The 12,818-nt window shown below is 54.0% G+C and overlaps 7 protein-coding genes across 7 annotated transcripts; 3 read left to right on the forward strand and 4 right to left on the reverse strand.

Annotated features, from left to right (window-relative positions):
* Positions 1-476: 476 nt before the first annotated feature.
* On the reverse strand, positions 477-930 carry EI97DRAFT_378822 (uncharacterized protein; the record flags this gene model as incomplete). The annotated part of the gene is made up of 2 exons (XM_033795685.1): positions 477-715; positions 792-930. Coding segments are annotated over 2 exons (378 nt in total), but the record flags the coding sequence as incomplete, so codon positions are not given.
* A 1,188-nt stretch (positions 931-2,118) lies between these two features.
* Positions 2,119-3,053, forward strand: EI97DRAFT_434100 (uncharacterized protein). The gene has a single exon (XM_033798533.1). It carries the CDS (start codon positions 2,207-2,209, stop codon positions 3,017-3,019), a length of 813 nt encoding a protein of 270 aa, XP_033653221.1. The 5' UTR covers positions 2,119-2,206; the 3' UTR covers positions 3,020-3,053.
* Positions 3,054-3,988: 935 nt separating this feature from the next.
* Positions 3,989-5,426, reverse strand: EI97DRAFT_420100 (uncharacterized protein; the record flags this gene model as incomplete). The annotated part of the gene is made up of 2 exons (XM_033797019.1): positions 3,989-5,239; positions 5,292-5,426. 2 exons carry the CDS (start codon positions 5,424-5,426, stop codon positions 3,989-3,991), a joined length of 1,386 nt encoding a protein of 461 aa, XP_033653222.1.
* A 185-nt stretch (positions 5,427-5,611) lies between these two features.
* EI97DRAFT_494599 (uncharacterized protein) lies at positions 5,612-8,417 on the reverse strand. Its single transcript, XM_033802398.1, has 4 exons — positions 7,197-8,417; positions 6,526-7,147; positions 6,174-6,478; positions 5,612-6,112 (listed from the first exon to the last, which is right to left on the reverse strand). The coding sequence occupies exons 1-4, from the start codon at positions 7,938-7,940 to the stop codon at positions 6,050-6,052; spliced, it is 1,734 nt and encodes a 577-aa protein (XP_033653223.1). The 5' UTR covers positions 7,941-8,417; the 3' UTR covers positions 5,612-6,049.
* Positions 8,418-8,560: 143 nt separating this feature from the next.
* Positions 8,561-9,942, reverse strand: EI97DRAFT_501854 (Yip1-domain-containing protein). The gene is made up of 3 exons (XM_033802723.1): positions 9,713-9,942; positions 9,099-9,651; positions 8,561-9,047 (listed from the first exon to the last, which is right to left on the reverse strand). Exons 1-3 carry the CDS (start codon positions 9,798-9,800, stop codon positions 8,798-8,800), a joined length of 891 nt encoding a protein of 296 aa, XP_033653224.1. The 5' UTR covers positions 9,801-9,942; the 3' UTR covers positions 8,561-8,797.
* An 84-nt stretch (positions 9,943-10,026) lies between these two features.
* On the forward strand, positions 10,027-11,786 carry EI97DRAFT_467840 (galactose-1-phosphate uridylyltransferase). The gene is made up of 4 exons (XM_033801623.1): positions 10,027-10,262; positions 10,314-10,365; positions 10,416-11,193; positions 11,245-11,786. Exons 1-4 carry the CDS (start codon positions 10,162-10,164, stop codon positions 11,481-11,483), a joined length of 1,170 nt encoding a protein of 389 aa, XP_033653225.1. The 5' UTR covers positions 10,027-10,161; the 3' UTR covers positions 11,484-11,786.
* A 64-nt stretch (positions 11,787-11,850) lies between these two features.
* Positions 11,851-12,662, forward strand: EI97DRAFT_434104 (Erg28 protein). The gene is made up of 2 exons (XM_033798534.1): positions 11,851-12,041; positions 12,101-12,662. Exons 1-2 carry the CDS (start codon positions 11,979-11,981, stop codon positions 12,482-12,484), a joined length of 447 nt encoding a protein of 148 aa, XP_033653226.1. The 5' UTR covers positions 11,851-11,978; the 3' UTR covers positions 12,485-12,662.
* The last annotated feature ends 156 nt before the right edge of the window (positions 12,663-12,818 follow it).

Here is a 12,818-nt window from a genome sequence, read left to right on the forward strand (position 1 = left end):
CGTTTCTCTTGCCGTTTGCCTCTCTGTCCGCCAATCACCCGTACTATCAACTCGACTCTGACACGAATTTTCCGTGTATGCGCGGTTGTGTATACTCGTGGAGGTGGAGAACCAGGATGGGGCTAGGTTGCGCTATCAAATCCCTGGCCGCTCGCCGTAGGTTTGATGTCGAAGTGGACGCGGGTTCCATACTGTCATTATCGTTGTGGCTGAGGGTTCGCCTAGGGAGCGTCGCAACTGGGGCGTGTAGGTCATTCTGGTAGTAAAAACCGACCCCGTAGCTTTTGTCACTGCATCAGCCTCGTCCTAGGAATTCTGCGGTCAGAGTTGGGATTTGCATGCACTCACTCGGGAAGCTGAATGCTTCCTTCGCGACTGTTAGTCACGCTTCCCACGGGAATACCCGGTACACTCGAATCGGGTACACTAGTATCGTTGTGCATAGACGGATAATGTACCTGCGATCTTGACGGCAGCTATTTTCTCCAACTAATACCTTTTGCGACTAGAAGCCGCTGGATAGTATCTTCAGTGCTGACGAGAGGATGTTCAATGGCAGCTCGTCGAGAGTCTTCCCTCGCGGAGCGACAGTGAGTGTACGAATTACCAGCCGGTTGATGCTCCACGATTGCGGCGGCCTTTTTGCTTCCCGAAAAAGGTGCGAAGCGGATGATATCGAGATGGCGTGAGGGCCCGTAGATTGGGCTCGCGTTCGCTGGACTGATCAGCCAACCGTTTATCCAACGATGTTAGACGATAAATGCAATAAGCGCGTGACGTTGACAACTCACCCAGGACGCAGGCTATCGTACTCTCCAGGGAGTCCTCGCACTCTTTGTCTCTCAGGGGTTGTAGCTTCTGCGATTCCGTACTCTCCAAGCTGACGCCATCGTACTGAACCCCCTCGTGCATCTCCTTGAGCGCCTTGATCGTCTGGCTGTCGCTGGGGTGGCTTGCGACCAGACTTGTTTTTATAGGTGTAGTATCGACGTCGGTCTGCAGCTTGTTGCCTTTTCTCGTATCGTCTCCAGAGGGGATGGTCAAAGGCAGGGCTGGGTTGTCGCGTTGGCCCTCTAACGTCAGGTGTGTGACGTCGGGGGAGCCGTGTCCCAGATCGTGAACTGTGGCTGGTGCCCGTGTGATGCGTACTCAATGAAGGGTATGTGGATACGCGGTGGAAGTCTGCGCGGCCACCCAAGCTTGAGGAAACGTTGGAAGGGCTGGTTGCACTTGAGGAGCCGGTAAGGCGGTCGGACGATGAATGAGACGGATCGAAGGTGGAGTTGGAGGAGTCGGAGGAGTCCAGCTTGGCTTCAGTGTTGCTGGATACGACTATGCGTGGTAATGATAATGGTGGCGTGGCGTCGCACCACTGATCCGAGGAGGCGTACATAGGCGGAGTTGCATAGTCCGTAACAAAGATCCGCAGATAGATATTGGACGCGCTACGGAGCTTGTTACTACGGCGGATGGGATGAGACGTGAGAAGGTGAGGTGATGAGAATGATGGGAGCCACGGTGTCAGCTGTCTTGCTTAAGGATGATGGAATGAAACGCGGGGAAGAGGTGTGCATGGAGCCGGTTAGCATGGTGAGAAAGCAAGCAGTGGTATAACGAGACGGACATGAAGTACGAAGAAGGTGCAGTCGTTGATTAGGAGGTGAGGGAGTTGGATTGGCCTGTGTTGGTAGGGTAAGTGCCACCGTGAGACAGGATTCTCTTGCCTGAACCCACTCCCATGCTGCACGCTCAATGTCTTCTCTTACTGTAGGCAATGACTTTATCACTGCAATTCCCGGAATTGGTACCTAGGTGTATCCTCGGCTTCATACGCTATTGTTCCAATTCACTCAACCTAAGAGGGCAGGAAACACGTCCCCCGGACACTTACATCGGTGAATTGAGTGGCGTTGTGCCAATGATGAAGAGATGACGAAGAGGATGGTAATTGCCGAAGCCCACCATTCAAGAATGCTCATGTTAATCCACAATACGCGGAAGAGGATGAAACGAGGCATAAATAAACATGTTAAGCTTCTCTTAGGCTAACCAGTTACGGTCAAGCGAGAATATTACTAGATATACAGATATACCACAGTAAGTTTGGAAAAAGTACATCGATATCAAAAGGCAAAGAACGCTCAGAAGTGCCTCCAGGACCAACTGTCATTTTACCTAGAGCTTGTATCCCTTGCGTCACTGAAATATGTCTCCGCCAACGTGTTCCGCTCCGTTCAGATACTCCATTCATCGAATCCCGACCGATTCACCTCACACCCCAGAACTGGTCAAGAGATATAAGGATGCGAAATTGGCTGCGCTCCTAGCTGAGCCTACCGGTTTCGCGGTACAACATGTAGATGAAGTTCATGTATCTCTCAACGTGTGGACGAAACGACTCGCGCCACCCTCGACAATCTTCATCTGCGTAGCTACGCCAGATGGCGACAACAACTCTGTCGACGATGAGGAGAAGCTGCTATCTGGCGAGTGGGTTGGTTTTGTTACAATCAGAGGTCCCGTTCCGTACGGCGAATATTTCCTTCCCGAATCCGGACAAGCTGTCGTCGAGACACCGGAACTCGAAACGAGGTGGCACATCTGCAATCTTTACACTGCTGGAGCACATCGGGGACGGGGTATTGGGACCGGTCTCGTGAACGCGTGCAATGAATTTGCTCGAAATTATTCCGTAGGCGTGCCTGGTACGGCGATATCTACTGTAAGACTACGTCTGTTCATGAACCCCAAGAAGACGGCACTGGTAGCGATGTACAAGAGGATGTCGTTTCAGGAGGCTGGGAAGGTCACTCTCAAGGAGGGTTTCATTGCGAATGGAGATGCAGAACTTGTTCCTCAAGATACTACGAGTACAGCGGAGAACATCCTTCGGTGTGAGACGAGATACGGCCTTGCAATGGAGCGGACGATCAACTTGATCAAGGACAAAACGCCGGGGGCTTATGTGAGCCGGGTGGAAGCCGACGTCCAGACGCTAGAAGACGGCAGAGTTGTATGATCTCACACACGTCGAGTACAATCCACGTCATGAGGCTAAAGCTTGACCATCATATTGGTTCGACGTGAGGAAGCCTATCCAATAGTTCGCATTGTGTGAGCCGCACAGTGACCTCAGCCGCGATTCAGTGCCATTCTATTCGCATCTCGGCTCTAGATGTCCAATACCCTGAGACCGACCTGTATTGGGAATCAAGATCATAGTACGCCTCAATCGAGACAATGGGTTAGTGCTCATACTAGTACCACGCGTATGCGTAGTTCCGGTCTACGGCTACGACCGAAGGGCAAAACACTGATAGTCCAGTTTACTTTTGATACATAGCAGGTTTCGCGCCCCACACCCTGCCTTTGTCACTCCACATCCAGTACTTTCTTCGTTCCCACTCACAACTGCACTCCTGAACATAACTGCCGACAGCTCACTGCCATATACTGGTCGTACTCGCGAAAGCTAATTTCTGAAGCTCCAAGTCCCAAGAATGCCGAACAACCAACCGTCAGACATGGCTCCCGTTCGCGCACCCGGGAAACGGCCTTGTTTATGTGGTTATAGATTCTATATTTCAACAAAATTACTAGGTTCAAACTCTGTTATGCCATTCATTGGCTTGCTTCCTAGGAAATTTGTTCACCTAGTAGCTGTCAGGTGTGCCCTCACAGGTGTTAGAAGAACTTAGAGCAAGCGGATTTAGCTTGGTATTGCATCTTTTGTTAGCTTCTTTAACATGCCGCAAGAAGGACAAGGTTACGTCCCTGATTCTTGAGTACTATTACGTCCTTAGCAATTTAGCTTTGCGAAGTCCTGTTTTTCCTCTTGTACAGCAATGCTTCCAATGGGTGCTATCAAACAGACAGGTATAAATTGTTTCCTATCGACACCACATCTCCGTCTAAAACCCACAACCATACTTAGAATAAGACCAACATAACCTTTATAGCAATCCTTATACATAACACCCCCAACACCTCATACCCTCCCCAGTAAAACCCTCAACCCCTCATCCCCCCGATACCGCTCCAAAGCCACCCCTTTCCACTCCTCCCATCCCAACCCGGGATCCACACCAACCGCATCCCTCAAACCCCTAAATAACCCAAGAAACCCCTTCCAATCCGAAAGATCATACCCACAACAAAACGCAAAGAAGTGCTGCACGCGACCCCCTCTCACCGCCCGCGCTAGACCCAAGTGCCCCCTCAATTCGAACATCTGCGCCAGCCACTCCTCCTCCTCACCCAATGCGTTGACGCCGTTGTAGAACTCTGCTACGGGGAGGAGTCCGACGGGCGAGTTGAACGCGAGCGGTTCGGGGGCGGTGTAAGCCCACTCCCAATCGATGAGCGCGGTGATGTTGTAGTCGTCGTCGACGAGGATATGGTCGCCTTTGTCGTCGGCGTGTTTGAGGAAGAAGTGATGATCTTTGGTGTTTTGCCGGAAGGAAGGAGGAGGGAGGACAGAGGGGATGAGGTCGAGGAGGAAGCGGTGGATGAGGTATGCGTCGATGGGGTTTTGGGAGTACATTTCCTCTCGTAGGATCAAATCTAGGATGAGTCTGATGGAAGCAGTATGATATTCCTCGAGCGAGGAATACGGGCCTAAGGCCGAGATGCGACTACGGTCGAAATCCGTAAGCGACTCGCGTGCAAAAGCCCCAATGTGAAGAGGACCAGAAGCACTAAGTTCAAGGGACCCCATCTTGTCAAACGGATGTTTTCGCAGCTCGATCAGCATATCCGCAAGTTGTTCCACAACCTTCCTCCGCTGATCCGGCGAAGCAAGTGACCACCGTAGGGACGTTCCCGGCATTTTCTCAATCAGCATATACCCAACGCCAACGGGATTCTCCTCGCTTTCCAGGGCAAAATCAAACACCCTCGGAGTCGGTATTGCGACTTCCTCGAGGAACTTCATCGTGGCGACTTCGCTCTGGAAAATGTGATCCCGCAAAGCGGGTGGAGGAGAGGCAGCATCGAAACGGCGGATGCGTGCCAGCCAAACAACACCATCTTCGAAAACGATGTCGATGTGGTAGTTCATACCACCCATGATAGAGCTCCGTTTGGATCCATCGTACTGGAGTGCAGGGATGGTGCAAGGCATCCCATCTCGCAGCTCGCTCGCACGCGCGGCCAGAGCTTCCTTGTTGATTTTTTGAAGCAGCCTTTCTATCTCTTTTCTCTCGGCTTCCCCGGCGGCGGGATCGTAGTGATCGGCGTCCTGCTGGAGATTTAGCATATGGGCGGTATTGAACTGAGACCTAGAACCAGACCTCCCATGAGGGACATTGATGATATGGACTCTGCAGGTGTAAGGAGCAAAGGTGACGGTTACATAAAATGCAGTCACCAGCGTTACGGACTGCGGGTTTCGAGCAACCGTCGGAGTCGCATGCCCACATTGGCATCTTAGATATCGATCTAGAAAATGTCTTGGAGACTTTAGGGAAGAAGTAACAGCCTGAAGCGAAACAAGGTTCATTATATCCTTGTCGAGAAGCGCATCACTTGGCCATGTCAGTGACACTGTGGCACGGTAGCACTCCACGGCTGCTTTGCCGCTCGCGATTGATCTGAGCAGGAGACGCATCGAGTGAACAGGAAGAGAAATGGATTTATCACTTGCACACCATGCTACACAAAGTCCAAGCACGCTACCTAGCTGCTTCTGACCGCTCAATAAACCTCCTTACATGAACATCCAACTCCGTTCGGTTATCCATGCGCCATCCACAAGGAGCCCATCTATACCAATGCATCACAACCACGCCCACCACCAATGCGTCAAGAGCGGGACTCTATTCAAGGTCTCACACGATAAATATCTGCGGCCAATACTCGGGATCCAAGTTGTGAGTTTGTGAGCCCTTCAGAGGACCCACTTCTGAAGTATCCTGGTAGCAACCCATCGGTGACGCGAGGATGTGGTTCCAAGAAGCGTCCTAGAGCCAATATCGACAGAAGGGGATAGACCAGCAGGAAGCAGACTCTTTAGCGGACTAACTGATGCAGGAATTCGTCGGCGTTCGATCTAGAGATCTGCCTTGACACCCAGGACTTCTTTCCAGAGAGCTTTCGCGTTCTCAGGTTTCATCTGCGTCCAGTCAGTCTCATGCATACACGTTCATATGGCCCAGTCCAGCCGATCAACATACCTTCAGCAAATGCGTAAGCACTTGCCCATCCGTGGTAGGGGCAGCAAAGAAAAGCTTCCCGTCCTCAGGCTGTGTACCCTCCGTAGTCCCGAACTTGAGATCTGCGCGAACTCTTGCATTGAGGAGGAGGCGATGGGTGCCATCGGCGCGGAGGATGAATCTAGGGTTCCGAGGTCCCTCTTGGGCGACATTGAGCTTGACGACGCCTGCACCCCTTTCTTGCCATCCATCTTTACCACGAAAAATGTAGAGTTTGGCACGTGCGGACCATATTGTGTCCTCTCCTTCCTCTCCGGTCTCGAGTGCTGCTCGCAGTTAGCGGTTGTTCAGCTGTGCAAAGGTGCAGACTTGCCTTCGTGGGCCACAAAACTGCGCTTCTCTTGCTCGCCCTGCTTCGACTTCTCCGCTTCTTCTTTGTCCGACGCTTCACCATCGCTGCTGCCTTCGTCTTCGTCACCAGATCCCTCCTCGTCATCATCTGCCGCAGCGCCAAACGGTCTGTTGGGCTTCTTGCTGAGACCTACAATGGTCCCAGCACCTGGGCTTGCGAACGAAGATAGTCCACCCTTGGAGGCTCCAAGTCCAGAGAATCCGCTTTGGCCCAGAGCACCACCAAATACGGAGCCTGCTGTTGCACCGCTGGTGGCACCACCAAAGCCGGACTTGGTCGCGCTACCAGCAAGTGACCCAAAACCGCTTGCTGCAGGAACACTCGTAGCCGATGGAGATGCAAAACTGGTCAACTTGCTTCCACCAGCCGCAGCACCGAATGGAGACTTCGCAGAGGCTGCGATGGCACCAAATGGAGAAGCGGAAGATGCTGCGAAGCTTCTGAACCCGGATGATTTGAACTTCTCGTCGCTGGTTTGAGGGAGGTCTTGTGGAGCCTTTTCGCCGGCGGACGGCTTCTTGGGAGATAGGGAGGCGAAAGGAGAGGCTGCCGATACGTTGGCAAAGCCACTTCCGGGCGGTATCTATATGTATGAGCATGTCAATTAATAGTGCCATGGATGCCTCACTTACCTTGGTTTTGCCCTCATCTGCCACTTCAGCGGTCTGAACCTCACTTTTCTCACGAGGACGTTTAGCGCTGGGCTCCTCAGGGGCCGTATCAGCTGCCCTTGCACCCTTTTCGGCATTGCCCAGCTCGGAATCATTCTCCTCAGTCTTCGTCTGATCGTGAGTACGCTTATTCTTCGGACTGGTTCGCGTCGCATCCTTATCAGATGCACCCGCTTCAGGAGTCGCACGGGCTTCAGGGGATGAGTTCTGTAATGTCTTCGACTCAGCGGCCATTGTTTCGTCGGCATCGTGCTCCTTGATCGGGTCGACAGCGCTTTTCGCAGACATCTCAGCACCCTCGAGAATAGCGGGAGCCGGGCTTGTGACGTCGCGAGACTTCTTCCGTACATGACGCTCCTTTTTCTTCTCCACCGGTTTATCTTTGTCATCCTCTTCGAAATCCTCACGACTGCGCTTACGCCGAAGCCTGCCTCTTCCGCTCTCGGACTCGGACGAGATATTATCCCCCGCAGTAGCGGTTCCGGTTCCGTTGGTAACATCGTGCATAGGCCGATCCGACGACGGAGGCCGCTCAGCGGAACCTTGAGCGTCTATCCTTGTCTCCTTGAGCTTCTTCCTGACGGGCTTGCCCTCGCTGTCGCTGCTCCGGGCGCTGCCAGTTGGCGAAGCGGGGATATTGAAGCCCGTCGCAGCCTGTGCGGGAGCAGGTTTAGGCGATACCGGTCGCTCCAATGAGCCCGCCATCGCGATGTCGAAAGCTTAAGCTGATATGCGATGAGGTTGGATGGTAACTATGTAGGGAGGGGTGTTCGTTCAGGGGAAGGGCGCTCTGCTGGGCTGAGTTACACCGAGATTCGCGCAGAGTGCGGTGTTCGAAGACAAAGGAAGTCTGAGAAGACGGTGGAAGGATCGATCTCGCAATTGCCAGAGGACGGAAGACAGGAGAAAAAGCGCGTAGACGTATTATTCGCGAATGCGGTCAATGAGATGAAGTGGGCGGAAAGCTGGAGCGGCGGCGCAGACCAGGCCCGTTGGCGGCAACGGCCAAGGCCTGAGTGGCAGTCGGAATGACTGCGCGAACAGTTGGATTCGGAGATTGGGCTGCAAACGCGCCGGCAGACGTGGAGCACAAGGGGCAGAGCGTGGGTGGGAGGTGAATGGCGGAGGAGGGCGTGCAGGTGGTGCCCAGGTGGGTGGTCGAGGTCGAGTGTGTTGTCGGTCGGAGCGGGACCTCTCCTGGGCTCGTCATTCGAGCTGCATTTCTCGGAAATGCGGGGCCCTCCAGCGAATCAGCGTCGTCCGTTTTAACAATTCCTACAAAACGCGAGGCGTGGTTGGAGGTGCATAGCCAGACTTGTATTCAAGTCTGATATAATTCTTGGAACTGTATGCCTACTGTGTACATAACTAGGCGCAGGCGCTGAAAGACCTTGCATTAATGAGGCGGGTGGCCTGGTGCCCAAGTCCTCTAAAACCAGGCTGGAGTATCATGATAATAGAAGAAACATGCCAAAGCGATAACCCAATATTGATACCGAACGCCTGTGTAGTGACATCTCCCAAACGCCGAATCATGGTACCCCCAGAACAACAGCACTGGTCTAGCTGATGAAGCAAATGCAGCCCAGCGCAATATAGAAGACCAATAGCGGATACACGGCGATTCCGACGCGGTTCCGCACAACGCCTGAGCCGCCCATGATGCTGATACCTGCGGCCAAAGACCATGCCACGAGCACAATGTATACGGGTATTCGAGGGATCAGCGGGAGTCGGACGGCGCTCAACAGAGAAGCAATGACAAGAGGGAAAAGGGTATAACCGATGATGGAGACGGATTGGAAGAAGGCACTGTATGGGTCAGTGAGCCGCCGCCTTGCTAATGAGATTCCCCCGACTCACATGTTACCACCAAGCAACTTGATCTGCAGCGTCACGACCGCTTCCCCTATCCACACCATGGCGAAGATGCCGGAGAACACAAGGTCTTTCTGGGAATCCTTGGCGCCTCGGGAGAGGAAGAGACTCAGGAGCAGGCAGAAGATTAACGGGCCCCAGAGGTCCCAGTCGCGCAGTCCCTCGCTCATGCCTCCTTGGAGGATAACGTCTGCGTCGGGCCACCGGCCTGCGAGGCTCCTGAGCCCGCCGCCGAAGCCATCTGCCTCTCCACGCTCAGCTGCTCCTATGCCTCCGCCGCGCTGCATCATGCCACCCAGCAGGTACTTGGGGTAGAGCACCTGCTTCATCTTCTCCCAGATGGCGAGCAGGTCCCGTGATAGCGTCTGCCATACCGTCTCGTCAATGGTGTTGGTGGGTGCACGCCGGTCCTCTCCTCCGATGGTCGACGTCAGGTAGGATTGCGTGTTCCCACCGCCCGATCGTGACGAGATGTTGCCTGTGAGCGGCGCGCGGTCCGATGTCGACTGGAGAGGGTCATCGAAGTCTTCTAGTGTAGCTGCCATGCATACATGTTAGATGCCGCATAGCTGTTTGGGAGCTCCAGCCCGCATACGTACCGTCGTCGGGGTCGATGAGGTCGCGCTCGACGGCGTCGTTGTCGTATGCGCCGCCCGATGTGACTGAGCTGGGCATCATTGCCGCCATGTCAATCTGAAGGGCGAATCCAAACTATTTAATCACAGGCGCTCCACTTCTGCTGCGCGGATTGATTGTTGGGCGGCGCGATGTGCAGGGATCCAAAAGAAGCCAGCTCTCACTGTTGACCATTCCCCCACAGCCAGTTGTGAGCCATGCCGTCGGCGACAGTTTTCTCCGACGCCCGGCAAGCGGAAGGCATACTCTTTCGACCAAAGTACCGTGGATCGGCGTCATTCACCGTGTGCATGTCCCAATAATAAATGGCCTTCTTATATTCTGCGCTTCCCGCTGTGTCCTACACTGACCTGATCCCCCGGCGTCCAGGCTAACAGTGCGCGCGTTCCCGTCTTGCCAAACCATCCCATCCATGGCCGAGCCCATTCTGAACGACATTTCACATCGCCGGTACAATCCCCTGCGCGGGAGCTGGGTGCTGGTTTCTCCCCACCGCAACAAGCGGCCGTGGCAGTATGTGCAATCAAGTGGCTGTTGGAGGATATGTGGTTGACTATGGTACAGAGGCCTCCAGGAAACTCCGTCGAAAACCACCCTCCCAGAATACGACCCGGAAGTAGGTATCTCGTGCCAGGAAACGGAAAACTACTGACAGACACGTGACAGTGCTATCTATGCCCTGGCAATACTCGCGCAAATGGCCAACAGAACCCCAAGTATGAGCGGACCTTTGTCTTTGTCAACGATTACAGCGCCGTCAAGGAGGACCAGGAGGAGTACCACCCGGAGCGCAAAGATGGGGGTCTGGGAAGCCGACTGCTCCGCGCCGAGGCCGTCACTGGCAAATGCTATGTCATATGCTTCTCGCCATCCCATCATCTCACGCTGGCCGACATGAGCCCAACGCAAATCGTGCCGATAATAGAGACCTGGACCAAGTTGTACATCATGCACCTCAGCCCAAAGTCGCCCTTCGCACAGAAGGCTGCATCATTGGCATTACCTCCTCTGGGCCAGGACGATATCCAGAAGCCGAATGCGCAATACCGGTATATGCAGATATTCGAGAACAAGGGCAGGACCATGGGCTGCTCCAATCCCCATCCTCATGGCCAGATATGGACGACCACCTCCCTCCCCGAAGAGCCGACCCTTGAACTTCGGCAATTACGGAAGTACAAGGAGGAGTACGGGGGGGCACATTTGCTCGTCGACTACGCAAAGCACGAGTCGGAAGAGAAGGAAAGGACCGTCTTCGAGAACAAGTCGTTCTGGGCAGGCGTGCCGTACTGGGCAGTGTGGCCGTTCGAGGTCATGATCATAAGTAGGCAGCACAAACGGTCTCTGGTGGATCTGGACTCAACGGAGCGCGCGGAACTGGCAGAGGTGGTAGCAGAAATCACAAGGCGTTACGACAACCTCTTCGAGACGCAGTTTCCCTATAGTGAGTTGCATCTTGGAATACTTTAATATAGGTGGATGCTAACAGCAACAGGCATGGGGATCCACCAAGCTCCACTCGAAGGCACAGACGAAGAAGTGGAGTGTAGCCACTTCCACATTCATTTCTACCCACCGCTGCTGCGCAGCGCGACCGTCCGGAAGTTCCAGGTGGGCTACGAGATGCTGGGCGAACCGCAGCGCGACATTACGCCCGAGCAGGCCGCAGAGCGGCTTCGCGCATGCGGCGGTGAGCTTTACAGGAAGAGGCTAGAGTACGCATCAAGCAACTAGGTCTCCTCGAGCAACTAGTCCTCCTCGAATTCCGATCGTTTCGAGCGGATGAGACCGGGCAGATGTGGTTAGGTGGTTTATACCTTTTATAACTTTCTCTGTACAGTGTACATTGCATGCATTCGCTCTTCTAGAAAGAGGGCGGTTCGGGTTACTGGCGAATGCCCATGAATATGACCCATAACCCCGTTAACCTGATCCCGCAAGTCCTAAATCTCCTATAAGTGCCTGAGCTCCACATGCACTCTTGTGTATTTTTAGGCTCTTTGCCTTGCAATTACTGTTCCTCATGTTGACTTGGTGGTTATTGAATATTTATTTCCTATTTCGGAACGTCAGCCCTGCACCGTCCCGTCTGCACCGACCACCTCAACAACGTCAGATGATAAACATCTGCATCCCCACTCCCAACTCTTCCCTCCACCACGCTACAGCGAATCCTCAACACAGCCCAAGTACCGGAAAAGGACCCGCATAGACGTCAAATCTCGCACAATGGCATCCCTAACCTCGTACCTCCCCCAAACCCCGGGCCTCCTCCCTAAATGGTTCCTCCTGGTGCGTCATTCCTCCCTCTCTCCCTTGCCCACCCACACTAACCTTCTCCCCCTCCCCAGCTCTCCATAGTCTCCATCGGCAACAGCATCCAAGCCTACACTTCCCTCGGCCCCACCCGCCGCGTCTACTCGGGCACCTCCAGCCCCAGCAGTAGAACCCCCTCCTCCTCTTCCTCCCCAGTCAACCCCCTCTCCGCCCGCACCTTCGGCACATGGACCTTGCTCGCCTCCATCATTCGCCTCTACGCTGCATACCACATTACGAATCCGCAGGTCTACGAGTTGGCATTCTGGACGTATGCGGTTGCCTGGGCGCACTTTTTCAGCGAGTGGTGGGTGTTTGGGACGGCGAGGTGGGGGCCTGGGTTGATGGGGCCCGTGGTGATCAGTTCGGTGAGTTTGGTGTGGATGTGGGTGCAGTGGGGGGTGTATCATGGGGCGTAGGAGGAAGGAGGGGATCTGTGAGGAGGGAGCGGGGACTGATGTAGGGAGGAGAAGGGAGGGTCTGAGGAAGAGGAGGGATATGTACTATGGTGCTCGTCTGTAAGAGGAAGATAAATGCTCACGGTAGAACTTCTATCGCATATAGCGCTCGAATGTAATGGTTTGCAATGGACGGAACGAGCTTTGTGCGAATGGAGTTATATCCTTCAAACCTTATCCTTGCACGCGAGAACATGGCCAGCTCCTAGAGAGGCGTCATTAGGAGGCATTCTTGCACGCTCGCAAGCTTCTGCTTATATCAATCTGGCGGAAGAATGCCCTGTGAGCCACTTCC

This window comes from Westerdykella ornata (assembly GCF_010094085.1).
Source record: "Westerdykella ornata strain CBS 379.55 unplaced genomic scaffold EI97scaffold_13, whole genome shotgun sequence".
Classification (NCBI taxonomy): Eukaryota; Fungi; Ascomycota; class Dothideomycetes; order Pleosporales; family Sporormiaceae; genus Westerdykella; species Westerdykella ornata.

Excerpts from the sequence above, each read along its gene's own strand:
- EI97DRAFT_434100 (XM_033798533.1), top strand. The coding sequence starts at position 2,207 with ATGTCTCCGCCAACGTGTTCCGCTCCGTTCAGATACTCCATTCATCGA.
- EI97DRAFT_494599 (XM_033802398.1), bottom strand. The coding sequence starts at position 7,940 with ATGGCGGGCTCATTGGAGCGACCGGTATCGCCTAAACCTGCTCCCGCA. Across the intron at positions 7,148-7,196 it reads CAGATGAGGGCAAAACCAAG|ATACCGCCCGGAAGTGGCTT; the intron begins GTAAGTGAGGCA and ends TCATACATATAG. Across the intron at positions 6,113-6,173 it reads TGCTTACGCATTTGCTGAAG|ATGAAACCTGAGAACGCGAA; the intron begins GTATGTTGATCG and ends GACTGGACGCAG.
- EI97DRAFT_501854 (XM_033802723.1), bottom strand. The coding sequence starts at position 9,800 with ATGGCGGCAATGATGCCCAGCTCAGTCACATCGGGCGGCGCATACGAC. Across the intron at positions 9,652-9,712 it reads CCTCATCGACCCCGACGACG|CTACACTAGAAGACTTCGAT; the intron begins GTACGTATGCGG and ends TATGCATGGCAG. Across the intron at positions 9,048-9,098 it reads AAGTTGCTTGGTGGTAACAT|TGCCTTCTTCCAATCCGTCT; the intron begins GTGAGTCGGGGG and ends TGACCCATACAG.
- EI97DRAFT_467840 (XM_033801623.1), top strand. The coding sequence starts at position 10,162 with ATGGCCGAGCCCATTCTGAACGACATTTCACATCGCCGGTACAATCCC. Across the intron at positions 10,366-10,415 it reads TCCCAGAATACGACCCGGAA|TGCTATCTATGCCCTGGCAA; the intron begins GTAGGTATCTCG and ends GACACGTGACAG. Across the intron at positions 11,194-11,244 it reads CGAGACGCAGTTTCCCTATA|GCATGGGGATCCACCAAGCT; the intron begins GTGAGTTGCATC and ends TAACAGCAACAG.
- EI97DRAFT_434104 (XM_033798534.1), top strand. The coding sequence starts at position 11,979 with ATGGCATCCCTAACCTCGTACCTCCCCCAAACCCCGGGCCTCCTCCCT. Across the intron at positions 12,042-12,100 it reads TCCCTAAATGGTTCCTCCTG|CTCTCCATAGTCTCCATCGG; the intron begins GTGCGTCATTCC and ends CCCCCTCCCCAG.